The 20,050-nt window shown below is 38.7% G+C and overlaps 1 protein-coding gene across 5 annotated transcripts in view; it reads right to left on the bottom strand.

Moving 5' to 3' along the window:
• Nucleotides 1-20,050, bottom strand: part of CACNB2 (calcium voltage-gated channel auxiliary subunit beta 2) — a 122,767-nt gene that overhangs the window by 92,335 nt on the left and 10,382 nt on the right. The window contains exon 1 of one of the 5 annotated variants that reach the window (XM_082193214.1): nt 1,064-1,347. The exons of 3 other annotated variants lie outside the window; for them this stretch is intronic. In XM_082193214.1, coding sequence (XP_082049340.1) covers nt 1,064-1,111 — 48 coding nt within the window. In that variant the 5' untranslated portion in view covers nt 1,112-1,347. Of the gene's footprint in view, nt 1-1,063; nt 1,348-20,050 lie in introns of those variants that run through there. One more of the 5 variants, XM_082193217.1, reaches the window with a different exon arrangement.

Genomic DNA, 20,050 nt, shown 5'->3' with positions numbered 1-20,050 from the left:
ATAGGATCGCAGTGTGTGCTATTCCATTAGTAAAGCAATTCATTATGTCAACTGTTGCATCACCAAGAAGATGAGAAGTGAAAATGAAATTAAAAGAAGCTACAGAAAACCCTTCTTAGCTATCTTGGATTTTGTTTGCCATACAATGTTAAATCAAAATAGAAAAAAAACAACACATCCACTGTATGTCACAGAGAAACACACTGCATCACAAAAATACATCCCCCTCCCCAACCATTATAGGCCAATTGCTACTTTAAGCAATTCAACTCTATAAGCTTGGCCACATCGTATAAGCCTTCTGCTTCCTGTAACATCTGCACAGTAAACCAGAAAATAACTGCTAAAGCATAATGCATCACTTAGGAGACTTATTACATCAGCTAAGTGCATCTTCAGCACATTTCAATTAACATTCAGTCCTTCTATTTCTTCTAATATATCAGTTTTATTACTAAATTTCAAAGCAAGAGCTAACATTCAAACAGCTTTTTTGCAATACAGGTATGGAAAAACCATCAGGACTTATATACTATGTTCTAGAAAACACCAGAAACTGATTAACATTTATGCCATACTTTTGCCACCATGCTGATGTTTACATTGAGGTAAAATGGAAAAAAAGAAGAATTTCCCACACTAAGCAGCTGGTGGTAGCTGCTATACATGTCTATAGTTGACACTTAGGCTTGTAAATAAATTTAATATATTTGTTACATACTTGGACAAAATACACCCCTAACTGCCATACAAATGTATTTTTTTAAAGTCTATCATTTTTGTCAATAGAATATCTCAGAAAGGTCAGTTATTTGCTACAAGTTGCTTCCCGTATTTTTTCCGTGTTGCTCCTTATGAATTACTGCTTTGTTTTCTTTCTTTCATTCATTTTTTAAAAATACCTGTTAGAACTGTTCTTAAGCTCTGTGCAAGAAAGCCATTGCTCATTAGTCTTTCATCCAACAAACATCTCATAAAGCATCTGCATAAAGTAAACTGCACTATCAAATATACTACGTTCACCTCCACAATCATCACCATTCTAAAACAATCAGAAACTTACATACGAAACCCGTACTCGACGCCGGTGTGCCAACCCACAGCACTGCATGAAGAGGACAGCAGAAAACACTCAGTATATGGTCTCACCAAGCTTCAGACTGTCTTGTCATTTCCTCTGAGACACTGTCCATTCCTCTTTACTCTCCAGCCCCAGAAAAAGAGAATAGGCAGAAAAATCATTCAGCCAAGCAATGTTGTTAAAAGTGCCCTTGCGACTGATGAAATTTTGTGTGTGTGTTTCTTTTAAGTAAATCAATCCCTTCTGTTTCAGCTGAATATATAATTACCAAATGTCTGTGTTCTCATCCCTATGCTACTATAATGCATCTGTACTGAGATGAATTATTTCCTACTTGAAGATTTTATATTACCTGTTCTGAACTTAAAAAATAATCTCAAATAGAAGAATCTTATTTCTGTGACAAGTGAAATACCCTTTTTGTGTTTTGATTTCTTCGTGCTGCCGTGGCTGCTGCTGCTGCTGTTATTATAGGCTTCTTCCCAATACACAAACTAGCAAGAGCATCCTTGATTCAATGCTTCCTCTGGTCCACAATGGACATATCTGATCTGTTGTTTATTCCCCACCTCCAAGCTTGAAAAATGACTGAGTCTAGACTTTAATTCTCTCTGGATTCTTTGGACTACAGAACTACCGCACAAATTGTCAGAAGCTTTGTCTTGCAGTACGTGTTTCACATGAATTTCAAGCAGAGATTTTTTTTACTGGCTACAATACCTGACTGGCTTAGAAGCTGCAGTTGCACAGTGTTTTCTTCCTGTTGACACTGACATAAGATTTTACAATAACAGTAAAAGGTAAGCACAAATTTAGTTTTGATGCACCTTTAAAACAACCAAGAACAGTACCTGAGATAAGTATTTTTCTCTGGTTGTAACCTTTTGCAATGTTTAAAATTATTTATTTATTTTTATTGCTGTGAGTTGCATCACTGTGAATGATTATTAGCCAGCACCTTTGACAAAGCAATGCTAAGCTTCATCAGAGAATGAGGATGGTCCCTTTTATGAGAAAGTTGTATTTGGGGAGGTAATGCCATGCAAAGGGGGTCACAGCTCTGAATTTACAGAGGCAGAGAAGGGTGAGACGTATAGCTGAAGTTAGCTAAATGGGGATACGTACTTGGGGGAGGGAGGGAAGCAGAAGTATTTCTAAGGATCCACTGTCTGCTTATAGGAGTGCATTCACGTCCATTATGATACACACACACACACACACACACACACACACACACAAATTTTATAAAAACACTCTACCCCAGTCCTGCACTGCCACATCCAAAGGAAATTAAGGCCTGTAGTGCGGACGTGCCCAAATGATTTCTTCATGTTCATGGGAAGATATTTCTTTAGTTAGGAGTGGGATAGTGCTTCAGTAAAGGAAAAACTGAACTGCTGTAACTGACCTAAAATGTGTAATGGACTGCACTCCTGTGCAGCAAGGCCAGGTCCCCCCTTGAGGGAGGGTGCAGCAGCTGCCTCAAGTGGTGGAAGACCCTGAGGTGGTGACCCCATGGGCACCCTACCTGCCCCTGGCATCAACATCAATTTCCAATAAGATCTTTGGAGCATGCAAGATCTTGCTGGATATTGGTACTGCTTCTCAGCCAGTGCCAGAGGCAGCACTTCCTGTTTCACCTCAAGCAGCAGCCCAGCCATGAACAGAAGACTCACAGGATAATCTTTGTAAGGAAATAGAGGCTTTACAGAAGGTTTTAGGAGGACCTTATAAAGCAATCCTGAAGCAGAGCTTGGAAGCTGTTCCGGAAAAAACAAGAGGCATGTTTGCTATATGGGATAAAGATGTACATAAGCCTAGCTGCCAAGCACCCACTGAATAATTACTGGTTATTGAGAAGTTGCATGAGAACAATGAGGAGTTGACAGAATCAAGAGACTTTGTCCATTCAGGCCAGCAGTAAGGGGAAGGGGAAGGAAAAGCAACAGGAAAAGTTGAAGCAACAGACAATCAGAGCTGGGGAACCTGTGGCCCTCTAAATACTGCTGTGCTACAACTCCTATCATATAACCACTGGCATTGTTGGATGATGGGTGTTGTCCTGTATAACGGAAGTGTAGATCCAACAATATCTGGTGAGCCGCATGTTCTCCAGACCTGGCCTATAGTAATGGAAGGAGGTGGTTTATTTACCACAATTGTATACCCTGAAAACCTCAAGTTCCACCACTGAGAATAATACAGAAACTGTGAATTATGGGTGCAAAACAGACTGGCAAATCAGTTTGATATCACAGCCTGTGTAAATGACAGGGGTGATGACAGAAAGGACACTGACAACTGGCTTGAGGAGATCAGCTCTGTTGGTCAGGCAGAATATGTTGGGCGTGGCTAACCTATGGATCTCCAGATGTTGTTGTACTCTCAACTCTGACCAGTCCAAGCTTGCATGGATAATTGTCAGGGATTGTGAGAGTTGTAGACAACCTACAGCTGGAGGCACACAGGTCATCCACCCCTGTCTTAGATAAAGCATTGTGATGGGCTTTAAATCTACAGATTGGACAAAGACCTGAGTTAGACTGGTCCAAGAACATGTTCAGAAGCAGCAAAATGAAGAAAGAAGGGATCTTTCCACAATGTCCCACAGAGAAGACAATTCAATGGGAACTCCTTTTCTCCCTGGAAATTTGCCTTGAAACAAACACTATATTCACTGAATTCTACTCAGCACCAACACAGAGAAATGGAAGTGAAATGTGCACTTGTGATGAAGATGTTTTGGAACTGGGTGTTTTGATAGCATCCCTGTGCAGAGGCATACTTAGGCGCCCTTGGCAAGCAGCTGTATCAGCACTTGGAGGAGAGACCATGGACCAGAAACTCAATAGGTTTGCTTTTGATTGCCTTTCCTGCTCTGCCAGTGACTTCCTCCTGGGTTGGGTTGGGTCAGGTCTGCTCTGCCTTTCCTCCTCCATCATTCCGTTGGTCTATCTGTTTGCCTTGCTGCCTCCCTTCCTCCCTCTGTTTGCTGTTTTCCCTTCTGTCTACTTCCTCCCCTTTACCTCCTCCTGCAACTCTCATCTACTCTCTCCATTTTTCTTCCATCTGAGCCCTGCTTTGCACTCACCTGACTGTGGAGGAGCCCCCACAGGGCTGTTGTGATGGCCTATGCCAGTGACTGGATTCCTTCACTGAGAAGCCCAGAGGAGCCTACATGTCCTACTCAGCCACCCAGAGCAGTGGAGTGGCAGCCTGGGGAGTGCAGTGTACATGGGACGGTGGACAGGCAGGCTCCTAGCCACTTCAAGTCCTCCTGGGCCTGGGCCCTTGGTCAGGGCCAACCTGGCAATTCCTAGGTATACCCCTGTCCCTGTAGCAGGAGATTGGGGTGCCTTACAATTTTGGGCTGCCAAGTTTTTGTTCCTTGAATTACTCTGAGACTGATAAGAAATAAACTGGGACTGTGAAGAGACTGTTATCATCATGTGTAGAGAAGTGTATGTTTGGGTATAGGACAAGGGGTAAAGAATCAAACATTGTGCTTTTCTTACTAATACTGAAAATCTTCACTGGAGACCATTTTTGGCTTGGGCAAACATTTGTTGGTGATGGTGAAAACCCTTTTTAAAATGTGCATACCTACCTAACCATGAGCCTGAGCTTTTAATTTTTAACATGTCCAACTGTTCTTTAAGCTATCTCAGCATGGCATTCAAGCTTTTTCTGACAGGAGGAACAATGTATGTTTACAAGTTTCAAAGTGTAGCAAGAGCTCTTGACAAAAGTAAGTTACTGTTTCTTAATAACTGTTGGTCCCTTGAAAGGACAATGCATTGGGAGAGGTGGCCAGGAAGGGGTTGTTTTCAGAAGTACCTCGCAAGGATGTGCATATGAGAAAGAAACAGCACTTTTGAAATGTCAAATGGTTAGAAGCAGAGAGAGGGGGAGATTTTCTACATGAAGTTAGCCTTGGAGGGATTGATTAAGCAGCTCTCTCAGGATCCACTTCCTACTTGTAGGAGTGTACCTGCCTTCACTATGCTTTAATTTAAAATACATATATAGAAGCAAATAAAAGTGACAAAGATAAAAGTTTCCCAAGTTCTTTCACCTGAAAAAGAATAAAACCCTGGAGCACTATATCTGCAACTCAATTGTCAGGAAAACATTGTTGATATAAGTGTGTTTGAAAACAGGAAACATAACTTAATATATTTATTAGCATTAATGTTATAAAATCTGAATTATTGTCAACATATTTATTGAGGACTATAATGCATAGATGAATAATTATTACCCTTCAAAAATTGAATATTTTCAAGGGTGAGCATCACAGAATCCACTAAAAAGTTACTCAAAATGTCAGTAGCTAACTCCAAATATAAAGTATTACAAAAGTGAGCTATGTGAGCTGGCTCATTCTCATCCCAGGACTGTTGCTAGCCAGACACTGAATCAGCTGATCAAATGACTGTCTGGAACTGATGAAATGTATTCACAAAGCTTAACGCCAGCACACTAAGGACACCACAGTTTTGAATGCCTAGTTATCTTCTCTAATGGCCTTCTGTATTGTGAATGAGAAGAGCAGTGTACTAATAATGGAGGAACTCAAACAGAAAGAAGATGGCCTCTAAGTACTTGGGTTCATTTCCTGCAAATGTTTAATTCATTCATCTCCCCCCTGCCCACTTGGTCGGGCTCCAGGAAGTTCAGACACAACATAAAGTTTTTTGAGAATCTGCACTGCTTATACTGCAGGAAATTACAATATGTTCAGTGTTTTATTAAGCCCCACTTTTCTCAGAGACTTAAAGTGGCTTACAGATAAAATGTGTCTGCCGTAAATAAACACTTTGAAAACTTGCTGATAGTGTATCAAACTCATTTCCCTTTTTACATCTTTGGTTCTTCACAGATGCTATTACCTGTTCTTTTGGCTACTGTCTGAGAACCTTTAGAAAAGCTCCTGTAGGCAGCATAGAGTAGAGTTAGTACATATCTTTAATCTTAACTGAGCCAACACTTTTGGCATAAGGCTTTTCACTGAGCAACTGGGAGTGGGAAGGGTGGAAGAAAGAGAGAGAGAGAAAACATTCATTCATTCAATATACCACCCTTCATCTAATGATCACAAGGTGGTTTCCAGCATAAAAACTAGTGATGTGAGGTGAGAATATTCTCTGGAGAATATTCTTGAGAATGAGAATATTCTTAAGAATATTCTCTGCTAGAAAATTCTGTGGAGAATATACTTCACAAATTGTGAACTCTAATGTAAGAATCAGTTTTAAAACCCACATTTAAAAAATCTACTAAATAATAAGTCAAGCTGTGATATTGCCAATGTAAGTAATGAATAATCTCAAAATATCAGCAAGTACACCAAATGATACACAATATATTTTGGCAGAGCTGGCAGCATATCATGCTAAGGAAAAATTTTTTTAGGAAGTCATATGTATTGAAGTCAGCTGAAAAAGTGAATGCAGTGGTTTGGTGGAAGGAAACATGCTTTGGTTCAAAGCATAGCAGAGTGGCTGTGGACATTTAAAATATGCCACCAACAACAGCTGCAACAGAACGTAGCTTCAGTACTTATGGACTTACTCATTCAGCAAAAAGGAATAGGCTTACTGTAGACAGAGCAGGAAAGCTTACCTATGTAGCTCATAACTTAAAACGCCTAGAAGAGAAGAAAACACAGCTTCTAACAAGCTCATTGAATTTTACACAACCATCAACTTCGTTCTATGATCTCGAAGATGATCAGTGTGGAACTGAAAGCTCTGTTACCAGTGGAGACAAAGATGGTGACTTATCCTCTTCTTTCTTGTGACAATTTATCAGTTATAATATAAATATGTTGTGCATTGCCTTACTTGTCTAAGCAGATAGTAATTTGCATTTCTGATGTTATGTATATTACTGATTATGTGTGTTTTATTTTCTGGAAATAATAGCATTTATTTTTAAACTTTATATTGATTTTATTAGTGTTGCACTGAAAATACTATACCATGTAGATATACTTATTAAAGAATGTACCCATGTAGCAGATTTTCAATGCATTAAAAGGAATATTCTCCTATTTTAAATGAAAATTCTCTAATATTCTCATTAATTCTCATTAATCAAGAATATTCGCGAATAGTCTCCAAAAGATTATTCTCAAGAATTTAACATCACTGTTAAAAACACAAAAAATACATAGTATAACGGCAAACAAACCAATATGCCCCCCTCCAATTTGAAAGGCCGTAGATTGTTTAACGGTGGCAATATATAGAGGGGAAAAACAAAAGATCCCATCCTTTCACTTCCTTCTTTATACATTACTAAGCCTTGAAAGAAGAGCAGAGGATTTGTAGTGAAGTTAATGGAAAGCTGGAATTCAGAAGTTTAATCTGAATATAAATCAAGACTTTCAGCAATTTTCAAGTGGTTCACTGTGGGGGGTTTTAGGGGGGGGGAGTTGTTTGGGAACCATTGCCCTATATTACAAAGTAGCATAATTTCAAGTGAAGCATTATGGGGAACATAGTAGTTCACTGGACCACCAATACCGCACCATCTCTTTCAACAGAGAGTGCTAAGATAAAAATAGTATTTGCTTCTTAAAAAGCATACACTACCTATTACTGTAAAAGTTAATATGGAATATGGAATATTTATATATTAAGATCCATACACTAAAAGAGAAAAGTATACAGTAGCACTCTCACAGTTTGCTCATGGGATGGAAATTATTATGTTTTGGCCACTAGATGGCAAAGCTGACCACAGAACTGACACACCTCTACACCTTATTTCTGAAAAGTTTGTTATTGTGCACACACACAAAGAAACAAATATTCTAGGCTTCCCTGCTGACTGAAATCCTCCTCAACTATTCAAATCACTTGGTGAAATCTAAAAGAAGTCTCTTACTTATAAACCTAATAAAATATCACCAATATCATTTCATCTCAAGAGCCACAAAGTTAACTTTAAAATCCACAGTTGGGTAATATCATTTTTAGAACCAACTCGAAAGTCACAAAAGGCGTGTCAAGCTTTTGAGTTCTCCAGAAGTCTTCATCTTTTGGAGGCAAGAATTACACAAGGCAGACGGTGGTGAAAGATCAAAACACAAAAAGAAAAGAATCGCCTGGATCTGGTAGCCAAGAGTTCTGTTTATAGGCTCTGTTTCAATAAACTCAATAAACTGATCATCTAGAGCAGGGGTGTCAAACTCAAATTCATCGGGGGCCGCGGCGCCGCTAGAGGGCAGATGTTCTCTGGCTTGTAGGCTGCCGCGCATGCGCTGAAGAGGCGGCTTTCTTGTGTCCAAAAAAAAAAAAAAAAACCAGAATAAAAGGTGAAGGCTGGCGGCGGCTACACAGGCCACATGATGAGGTCTGGCGGGCCGGATTCGGCCCGCGGGCCTTGTGTTTGACACCCGTGATCTAGAGGAACCATGAACAACTAGAAAATACCTGGAGGGATGATAACTATTTCCCCTAATCTCAGATAATGTTATCTAGGAGACTGTGTGTGAAGATACTATTATTATTCAGCCCAGTATACCTGAAGGAGTGCCTCTACCTCCATCGCTCAGCCCGTACACTGAGTTCCTCCTCTGAGGATCTTCTGCTGGTACCCTCACTGCGAGAAGCGGTTACAGGGAACCAGGCAGAGGGCCTTTTCGGTAGTGGTGCCCTCCCTGTGGAATGCTCTTCCTTCAGATGTCAAGGAGATAAATAATTGCACAACTTTTATAAGACACCTGAAGGCAGCCCTGTATCGGGAGGTTTTTAATGTTTGATGTTTTTATGTTTATGTTTTATGTGCTGTAAGCTGCTCAGAGTGGCTGGGGAAATCCAGCCAGATGGGTGAGGTATAAATAATAAAATTTTATTATTATGAAGAGAAACTTCAGTATGGAGACAAAAAGCAGGGAGAGCTAGGTTTGGACTCTGTGAGCACCTTAGGATGTCACCTGTCTTCTTCTAAATCTGATGTGGGAGCAGTGGGCTTTGGCTGTTTGGTGGAGTGCTTTAAAAGCTGTTCCTTCATTTGTGACCTGTTTCCAAAGGAAACCAAATCTCAGTAAGTTTTGCCCCTCAGAGAAGTGGGATGAATATAACACCCTGTGAATCTGTTAAAGAAGTGTGAAAAGTTCACAATAAAAGGAGGAAGCTGAAGAATAAGTATTTCTGATCCTTTACGAAACTGGCATGTAAACATGAAATTTATTTAATTATCTTTATTCAACTTCTTGCCATGAGATGGCAGCAGACTTCAGCTGTAATTATTACATGCTGCAGACTTAAAATGAACCCTTGGAAAGCCCTTCTGGGTCTATTATCTTGAAAGTTGTGAGGGCTGGGAAATTTCCTTTTTAGGTCAGCATCTTCCTCCATACACTCCCTGTTTCCTTAGAATGATAAATAATTTTGGTGGGATAAAGAAATGATCACACGCAAATGTTAAGCAGAACAGAGGGCATTGACTGCTAAAACCTATTTAATGATAAATAGAAAATTAGCATTAGTCAGAGACAGGCAGAATTCCAAATGAAATTACTCTAAACCAAACTTTTACTAATTTTTCCCAGACCAGCAATCTTTAGTTCATTGGGCTAACTAGGATGTCATTTTATAGTGTACTATTATTAGTTATCTCGAAATCAATATTCTCTATTACACTAGCTACCATAAGTGGCACTTTTCACATAACAGCCCTCAGCACGCCATAGCAACAGGAAGAGTCTGAAGTAAAATGGCCTGGTTTCTATAGTAACTGTCTTTCCGACCATCTGTAATCAAATGGGATCATAGGCAGGGAAACTAAAACGAGCAATTCTGCACATTTTAAAACTATCTGTATATAAAAACTTCTCAAAGTTTTGTAGCTTTGCTCCAGCATTATTACTTATTTCTTAACATAATTAAGTACTATCACATATTAAACAATAATAAATGAAGCAATGCAAATGCACTCTCTGTCACAAGTAAGTGACAGAAGCCGTGGCTGCTGAGAGAAAAGGGAAGCTGGTTAAGGCAGGGTGGAGAATACATTCCCCTTAATAGCAAAAAACATGCTAGTCAAAGAACACATTCACAGGACATGCAAGTGGAGCTGAATTTCCTGCCACAATCAATCTCTCCTGATTTTTACCCTACTGCTGTTTTCTGCACGCTTCATTTCTGATGACAGATTTGTGCGCATTTATCCGTTTTCTGTGATGTAATAAACTACACTGAACTCCTGTCATGTGATAACATATATCAAAACTGAAAAAGATCAGATGAGTGAGGTAAGGTGTTTAGGCGCTGAAATAGTGTTGCAATAATATATTTAAACATTTTACCTATTAAGCTGTTTACTGCTTGTGACCCAATATCCCCAAGGTTCGAATTCAGATCTTGTCAGGGGACTGCCATCGGAACAGGGGAGGGAGGGAGGGGGGGCATTGCGATACAGGGAGCCTCTGAAAATCCTGAGGAACAGTTCCTCTTCCAGCAGTGGGGAAGGCCACACCACCAGTGGAGGAGAGGGGAAAGTGCTCAAGGATGCTGCTGAGAGCCCCAGCACCTCACCTTGCCAGGCTGGCCAGGAGGGACAGACGCCTCTTCCGTCGCCCAGCTTGCGCAGAGGGGTAAAACGCAAGGAAGGGAGGTGGAGGCTTGGGGTGCTGAAGTTCTTATGTTGGGGGAGAAGCCAGAAGGGGCCACTCCCGGATTCTGCAAGTGACTAAGACGGACATGGACTTTGTAGTTCTGCACTGTAAATAGTTTGCACAATAAAACTTGTAAAAGACAGGTTGGAGTCCTGCCTGGTTACTCACGAGCAACCACCAGCAGCATCTGACAGATCTGATAGGTTATTAGGATGTTTCCCACATGCCTTTCTCTGAATGTACCCACTTTTGCAGGTTAAACTGATGGCAAGTAGAGAAAAGGCCTTTCTGTGGTGGTGTCTCAGCCTGTTGAGATTCACTTGCCATCAAATGAGTTTTGGAGCCATATCAAACCAGTCCGTGCTTTTAATTTAAACTTACACAATTTTTTTATTGTTACTGAATGTTAATGTCATTCCAAATTCAATACACATTTAAGTAGCAAGAAAAGCCAACAGCTACATTTGACTTCAAAAGACAAAACTTTCAAAACATGAGGAGATTAGTGAAAAGGAAGCGAAAAGGCAAAAGGGTCACATTTCTGCAAACGTACTTAGGAATTGTTCAGAACCACAATAATGGAAACTCAGCTAGAACGTACAGTATACCATAGGTCAGGAAAAGGATCACCAAGGCCAAGAGGATGCCAACATTGTTAATAAGCAGAGTAAATGAAGCTGTTAGAGGCAGTAAGTCTTCCTTTAGAAAATGGAAGTATTGTCCTTACATGACAGCAAAAAGGAACACAAACGAAATAAATAAAAAATGCAAAATAAATGCAAATGGACAATAAGACACACACACAAATGATTTTGGGGAGCACACTGAGAAAAGCAAAAGCCCAACAAAATACATTCTTCAAATACGTTAGTAGCAGAAGACAAGTGGTTGAATCTTTGGATGTCAAGGGAGTCAAAAGTGTACTAGAGAAGGAAAATGAGATTGCAGTGAAGCTGAACGAATTCTTACTATCTGCCTTGAGAGGGAAAGATATACAGCAGATCCCTGTGCCTGCATGGGACTCTAAGAACTGTGGCGAAGAAAAGCTGTGACAAAAGATGGAAGTTCTAGATTTTACTGAGAAATTCACCAGGTTAAGATGACATCACTGAAGAGTTTTTAAAGAACGTAAATCTTAAATTGCTGATCTTCCAACAAAAATATGTAACTTGCTCCTAAGATCAGTCCCTGTATAGTCACAGATTTACTACCTATTTTATAGGCTAGCTGTTCCTCTGGTCACACTTGGTGCTGCACCTGACAACATAGTGCGCACAATTTGAGGGAAGGTTCCCACATATCCTTATTGTAATAATTAACAATAATGTTTGGCAGTCATTTATATCCACCCATATGATTTGTTTTCCTTAGAATTCTCACACTCAAGAAAACTGGTTTTTAAAGTCAAGGGATATAACAGGCAGTTTGCTAAGTGGCATGGGAGTTTTCTATTCAAAGGTCCCAAATGTAACTTATCATCTGTAATAAGATAAACAAAGACTGTACTGATCTTTTGTGCCTTTGTTTTTCTCTTTTTCTTTCCCAAGGGCAATTTTGTAGTGGCATAACAGAACTGTAAGCAACTGCTGTTCTAGGAAAATAGTTGAAGATAGAAATCTACACCACTCAGTGGAATATAAATGTTTCAGTACTTACTTATGCAAACAGTATCTATTCAGTAATGTTTGAGGCAGTAGTAGTCTCGAACAGATCACAGTCACTCTACAGCTTACTAAATTTTGGCCTAATGGAAGACATGTTTACTTTAAAATTACTGAAATAAGCTGAATACAGTCCTCTTATTTTCAAGTACAGCATAAAACTTTCAAAGTTTATATTCTTTATGTTGCCACCCCATAGCAAATACTCTGCAGTCTCTTTCATATTTAGAATTTTTCAGATCTGAACTTCTCTGCTGACTCACAGCTCATAGATTGGTCTCCCATAATCAGGGATTATTCCTAATCATTAGCAACAAAGCATTAAAAAATATGAGAATGCTTCCTTAGCAGACAATACAAAATATAAATTCTATTTTAACAACTGATAGTACAACCCATACAAATTTGATGGCAGGAGGGAAGGCTCATCAGGTACTTTTCTAGAAGCTCTGACAAGTGGGAGAAGTGTAGGTACGCCATTGGCCAGTGTTTCTGGCAACCAGTCTTTCCCTTTACAGATTAGGAGGATACTGAGCCTTGCTGCTTGCAGACCACACTGGGAGACACCACTCTACTGCCCTCATGACAGAATAATAGCCCTTCAAACAGAAAATGCGTGATATGCGTTGAGTAGAGACTTGGAGCACTAGATGTCCATATTGGGGGACGTGAAGTCCTTGCCTTACTTTTGGACTTCCCATTGATAAAAGGATGCTGAACTGGGTGGGCCACATTTTATCTTTCCATGAAAAGAAGTTGCAGAGGGCTGCCAACTCTATCAGTGAAACATCACTACAGAATGAGGTATAGCATAATTTGATTGGGCTGGGGAAAAGAAAACCTGAGGGATCCAGTCATGGATATGTTGAATAACATGCAGTTTGGTCCTAACATCATTAATGTTAGTTTAATACCTGTTTTAATTTAAAATTATTTTTCTACCGAATGACTTGATAGCAATAATTAAAAAATTGAAATAATATTTCAGATATAAAAATAGTGCCATCCAAACCTACTGATTTGTCCATGGCAGAACATTTTAACAGAACCAATGACTTTCAGGGCAATCTGATAGAATCCCAACAGAAGATAGCACAAGCATCCACCCAAGCTTCAGATTGGAACATTTTTCTGCTTTCTGTCATCAAACAGAGTCTGTTCTATATCAGATGAAATGTTCGTAACCAAAACATTATCTTAAAAGTTCAAGAACTACCATACAAATGTGCTATCCTATCATGCAAGTGCTTAGATTTAATTATGTGCTGTATGTTTATGTCTTCATATTCCTAAAAAGGCAGAAGCATTTTAAAATGAAAGAATGAACTTTCTGCCCTGTTAATGATAGCATTCTGTTGCTTTTATGGATGGTTCTTTAATGTCTTTCAACAGAAAAAGAAAAAAGGAACACCATTAATTCAAAACTGCAATAGAAATGTATTTAAAAGTCATTACAACTATTGTCTGTTTTTAAATTGATTTTGCTAAATATAAGAAAGGAGAATACTAATGGAATATGCTTTTCTCAAGAGGAACCACTAAAGTATTTTCATCTCAACTTAAAATGTACTAATATAAATTAAAGGAAAACAGAGAGATCTGTAAGAAATATTCTCAGTCTCACAAAACCAAGGTCTCTTGAAAGGGAGCCTGGCTCATTTAGAATCAGTTGCATAATGAGCACCAGCATTTATAACCCTCCCTCAAATTATAAATAATTTACCATCCAATAAATGAAAATTACAAGAGTTTTCAGTCAGAATCTGTATCTTTTTAAAAAATAAATAAATGAACCATCTACCTTACTGTTCCTTGAATACTCAGATGATTCTGCTACATATTATACTTTTCATGAAGCTTTTGCCCGGACAACATATCCCTTTTCCCCAATCTATGTAATTCAAGTGTAGTTCTCCTCCCAAAAGTTTAAAGTATGACAACCTAGTAATAAATAAACTATTAAAATAATAAAGCAATGCATAAATATTACATTTCAGTTACCTTCTCTTTTTCAGGTTTAGGATCTGGAGTTTCCTTTGCATTCTCACTTTCACTTTTATTTGATGGTTCTTCTTTGCTTTCTTGTTCATCTTTATTTTGCAGTTCCTCAGTATTTGGAACCGTATCTGCATTTTGTTTTTCATCTGTATTCTGTATATCAGTATGTATTTCCCCATCTGTATTTTCTGCTTCATTTGAATTCCATAGTTCTTCAGCATTGGAGGTTTCTTCAACAAAGTCTTCTGCCATTCTGAACGCATAAAACAGTGCAGACAACTTTCCTCACAAACATTTAAGTGTGAGTGTCCAAGTATTAAGTTTGTGTCGAGGTGATAGGATCAAAGCGAGCTAGAAAACAGACACCTGAACCTAGTACTGACACCTATGTGAAACGAAAGCCTTTTGTTGTATTCCTCTTTTTATATTTAGTTCTAATACTCCACTACGGAGAACATTAAAATACAAGGAGAACTGAGAAAGACCTAAACCATATTAGGTGGATAAGAAAATAAAAGATCAAAACCATTAAAAAACTCAAGGGTAAGTGTATGTGTAATTCTATTACTTAGTCTATCATTGTTAATGGAACCCAAACTGTCACTGAAATCTGACAAGAGAGTAACAATGCAGCAAAAGTAAACTAGTTCTACAACAACTTTCCCCACGGTCCTCTAGTTGTTCTCAGTGAAGGCTGACATGGATACTTGATCATTAGTCTTGTAATTAGAGTAGTTTCAGTCAGCAGGAATCAACCAATGCAAAGGGTGTGCTTGGGCATTCACCAACAAGTGGCAAGTTGTATCTGTGCCCAACATGGCTGATGAAACTTCTAAAATATAAAAGATAATTCAATGGATCATCTGTCTGTGACATTCAAAGTATTTCAGAAAATGAATGAAGCCCCATGAGATTAGAAATACAATCCATGTATTCCATCACTGGAATTAAAAGCAGAACTCCATATACTGCAAATAACTAAAGGATTTTGTGGCAGTTGCAGCAGTGAAACCTAATTGAGCTAATGTGAGCTGCCATCACCATAAAACCCCCTTCCTCAACGCCACCAACAGTTATGCTGATGGGTGCTGAAAATGATAGTAAATGTAGTGATGGTGTTGCCAAGGTACAAGTAGGCCACGTTTCTCTTCCTCAGGGGTTGCTTTCCTATCTTCAGACATTTTTTGCAATATGATTCATTTCCCCTTGACTAAACAGCAAGAGAGGCAATAATTTGTCAAAGAGTACATGAGCTTGTCTCAGACACATTAGCCTATTATCTTGCTGAAGCTAAGCAGGTATAGGCCTGACCAGTGCCTGGGTAGGTGACCACCTGGGAACTATGTGTTCACTTTCTTAATGGAAGAAAGATGGGATATAAATGGAACAAAATAAAATAATGAAAATAAAACTTCATTGTCTGGCAATGTCTGGAAGATGTTAGCACTTTCTGTGCATTTTTTTTACTGCCAAGAGAACAGCCTGACCTCAGTATTACTTTCTTAATTGCTTTCCTGCTGAGATGAAAATGGAAATGGTCAGTGGAGATAAAAACAAATTATCCTACTCCTTGGATTAAAAAATTGTCAGAATAGCTGTGCAGGGAAATTAAAACTTTTTGGAATGCGGATTAGTGAACTGGAGAAGAATAGGTGGAAAGGGAATAAACTGGATGAACATTTTCATATAATTTTTACAATAATATGGCCTTTGTGTACGATTTCTAAATACAAAAAGGATTTTTATAGGTAATTTAACATATGTTTTGCAAAGCAAGTTGAAAATCTGCTGGTAGTGGCCAGTTTCTAAGTCCTGTTTTAGAAGAGAAAGTTAGTCATTAAATCCAAAACCTGAATTTAATGATATCCTTAAATTTGGCCTTACAACCCAGTCCCCTAGGTTAGCACTTTGTATGACATTTCTAGGTCACGGTAGATATATTTAAAGAACCAACATTATAACTACACAAAATTTAAACACTATAGCTGATGAAAAGTTAAATCAGTAGGGAGAAAAAATGTAATATTTGTGTATGATGGTCATATCATTTCTTTCTTGAAGAAAGTCTTGTGAAGAATAGTTCAATTTGTCATATGACTTTCAATTATTTTTTCATATCCAGTGAGCTGAGGGGGGAAACAGAGGGAAAAGATAATGCTTAGATCACTGTGAACACAGCACCCTTGTTGACGAGTGAAATAAAAGATATCCTGTGCTCCAAATCTTGTTGGCATCAATCCGTCTCAAGAGACAATGGAGGAGTGCACACTTGAGAGTGAGATCACACTGTTAGGAGGATATAGCGCCTGCTGTGGCTGTAGAGACTGATGTAGGAGAGAGATGCTTTATTGCAGCTAGGGTAGATGAAGGCATCCAGTTGTGCTACTGCAGATGCACCATGGATTTTCTTCTTTCTGTGCTCCTCCCAGAAGCCATTCCTTCTCTGGTCACTGCTATGGATCGAGCATGTCCTTGGGGATCCTGAAATCTTCCATTCTGTAGACATGACCAAGCCAGTGTAGACATTGCTAAGACAGGAGTGCAAACATGCTGGGAATGTCTCACTGATCAGTTCCTCTGTTGGTTAGGACCAGGTTGAATATAGATGATCACCTTGTTGCTTCCTCTGAGAAATGAAATAGTCAGTGAGGCAACAGAGGAATTTGTTGGACCTTACATTCTTGGCAGAGTTTGAGTTCCTACAGATATCAGAAAAACTGAAGTCTCCCATGACTACTAGCTCTCTCCTTTTTGAATGTTTGGTAATCTGCTGTAGGAATGTATCACTCAAGTTTTCTGTCTGACTTGGAGGTCTATAGCAAACCCACTCCTACAATAGTAGTTTCCCACTCCTACAATTTTTACCTGTACATATGTTCTCTGTCTGTCCTCCATGCTTCAGGACATGTATCTCTTCACAAGTGTACACATCCTTTACACATAATGCTACTTCTCCTCACTGTTTGGTCTATTCCTTTTGAACAGGTTATACCCCTCAATTCCTACATTCCAGTCATGAGTCTCATCCCATCAGGTTTCAGTAATGCATATTAGGTCATATTTGCCATTCTGCATTTAGAGCTCAAATTCGTCTTGCTTGTTCTCCATACTCTGAGCATTAGAATAGAGAAAACTAAAACCACAAGTCCAGCTGCTTCCTTCTTGTAGCGTCTTATCCTTTAGCAGGTTTCTCGAGCAACAACTCAGTTTCTTGTGCATCAATGAAGCGATTATTCCCAGTACCAGGTGTTCCCCTGTCATCTATAATACTGTCTCCCGCCTCCTCAGGATTTAGTTTAAAGTTCTTCTGATCAGGTTTGCAAGACTCTTAGCAAACACATTCTTGCCAACTGCTGCGAGGTGCGACCCATCTCTTGCTGGAAGTCCTTCCTCAAAGAAGCAGAGGCCATGCTCCAAGAAGGCAAACCTTTCCTGATGAAAACACCTGAACAGCCAGTGGCTTACTACCAGTATTTTCCTCTCTTCCTGGGCTACAGTCTTCAACAGGAAGCAATAATTTTAAAAAAATCCTGGGCCACAAGACCCTTCAGCTTCTTACCCACAAACTCATAGTCTCTTGCTATACGTCAAAGGCTGTATGTTCAATTTCCAAATGCATCCAATTTCCAAATGTTTTTGAAAAAGTTGCTCCCTATTAATATTGAACACTCTCCTGACTGTATTGTTGATGACGTGTTCAGGGTATTTTCTATTTTGAAATTGTTTAGCTAATATTCTGGAGTCTCTTAAAAATTCCCCAGGTTGAGTTCCATTTGAGTCTAATCATTCGACTGAAAGGGAGACTGTTTCTTAAGCATCATAGATGAAAGGAGTCATATCTTAAAAGGGAATTTTTATCTGTAAATTTAGTAAAAAATGTAACACACAATTGCCCATTGGAGCTCCTATATACGGTCGTGTCTAAAAAGGAGATGGCCTGTCTGTTATGTTGCAAACTAAACTTAATCATGGGATGAACTGAATTAAGCCAATTGTCCAGGGCATCCAAATGTGGTTCATTGGAAAAGATCACAAATATGTCATCTATACATTTATATAACTCAATGCCATGGAAATAAGGGTTAGCGTTGGGATCCAAGATCCATTGTTTTTCAAACTGATACATTAATAAATTTGCCACACTAGAGGCAAATGGTGAGCCGACTGAAATACCTCTAATTTGGCAATAAAAATCATGGCCAAATCTGAAATAATTCTTTTCAAAAGTCAAGTCAATTAATTCCATCAGGAAGAAGGTGGGGGGGGGGGTCCAAAGGCTTCTGAGCATTTAGAGTATCCTCCAGAAGTAACCTTGCTTCATCCAAGGGAATAGATGTGTACAAAGACTGTGCATCTAAAATGGCTAGAATGTTTGATTCAATAACTGTATGTTGTTCTATAATTTGAAAGAAATGTGCCGTATCCTTAATATATGTATCTGACTTACTAACCTGAGGCTGTAAAAAATGGTCAACAAATTTCGATAGAGGTACCAGGACTGAACCTGTGCTGGAACAAATTGGATGACCAGGAGGCGGTCTCTCAGGTTTGTGTACCTTTAGTAAAAGGTAAGAAACTAGTACACGGGATGAGATTGTATTAAAAATTGTCCTACCTTATCCGATAGGTAACCCAGTTCCATAGACTCCTGGATAATAGTCCTTACCAAATTCTGAATATGTGCTGTGGGGTCTGAACCTATTTTTCTGTAGCTTGTGTCATCTGCAAGTTTTCTCCTATTAACTATTATATAATCATTTCTTTCCATTATTATGTATATGCAGTCAACAAATGCATGTTTTGGGAACCTGTTGCTAATGAGGCCTCTCTGATGAGTGAGTCACAAAGAAAAAGATGTGCACATTTTGTCACTCATGGTATTGGACATGAAAGATACAAGTAATTTCCTCCTTGGGAATGATATCCAAGTACACAATTCATCATGTGTAAAGCAGTGCTAAAGGCAGAAAAGACCTCTACAGAAAATCACATGGATAATAAATTCACTTTGCCATTATTTATAACCCTGTTTGTGACTGAACACAGTGTAATAGGCATCCTGCCAGTATTTAAACACTGTGGGGCTACACTGAAAATATTGGTCTAAAGCAGCCCATCTAGCCTGTAGTCTTTATCACAGCTTAATATTTACAAAAGTGATTTTAAAATAAGGTTGCTTCTTTTTAATAAACATCAGGCTTTAAAATAAGATCTGAATACAAGGCTCACAAAGATAACTTTTTATAGAAAGTACCAATAGCATACAGAATTGCTTTATAACAGTTATGTGCCTTTCATCAAAGTGATTTTGCTTGCACAATTTGGTTTACTTGATCTGTACTTTTATAAGTCTTTTTAATAATTATATAGCTGTGATCTACTTGAAACGCTTAAAATGAAATTATAGTCAGAAAAAAAACACTTGCAAGTAAACTATTTTGAAATTTTGCAAACTTAAGAACTACATTTCCATATCTAATCTCATTACCCAAACAGTTGAAAGTTAAAGTTATGGACTTCTCTAAATCATCATCATCATCATTACTAGTCAAACCCCTACAGAAAAATAAATTGAATCTAATTAATTAAATAAAATAGAGTACAACAGAGTACAAAAAAATATTTATGCCTTCAGATAAGTACCTCAATACAGGAGTTCTTCCTTCAAATACCCATACATCA

Source organism: Podarcis vaucheri, assembly GCF_965113315.1.
Source record: "Podarcis vaucheri genome assembly, chromosome: 12".
Lineage (NCBI taxonomy): Eukaryota > Metazoa > Chordata > Lepidosauria > Squamata > Lacertidae > Podarcis > Podarcis vaucheri.
The sequence above is the reverse complement of the archived record's forward strand: the minus strand, read 5'-3'. Positions and strand labels throughout refer to the sequence as shown.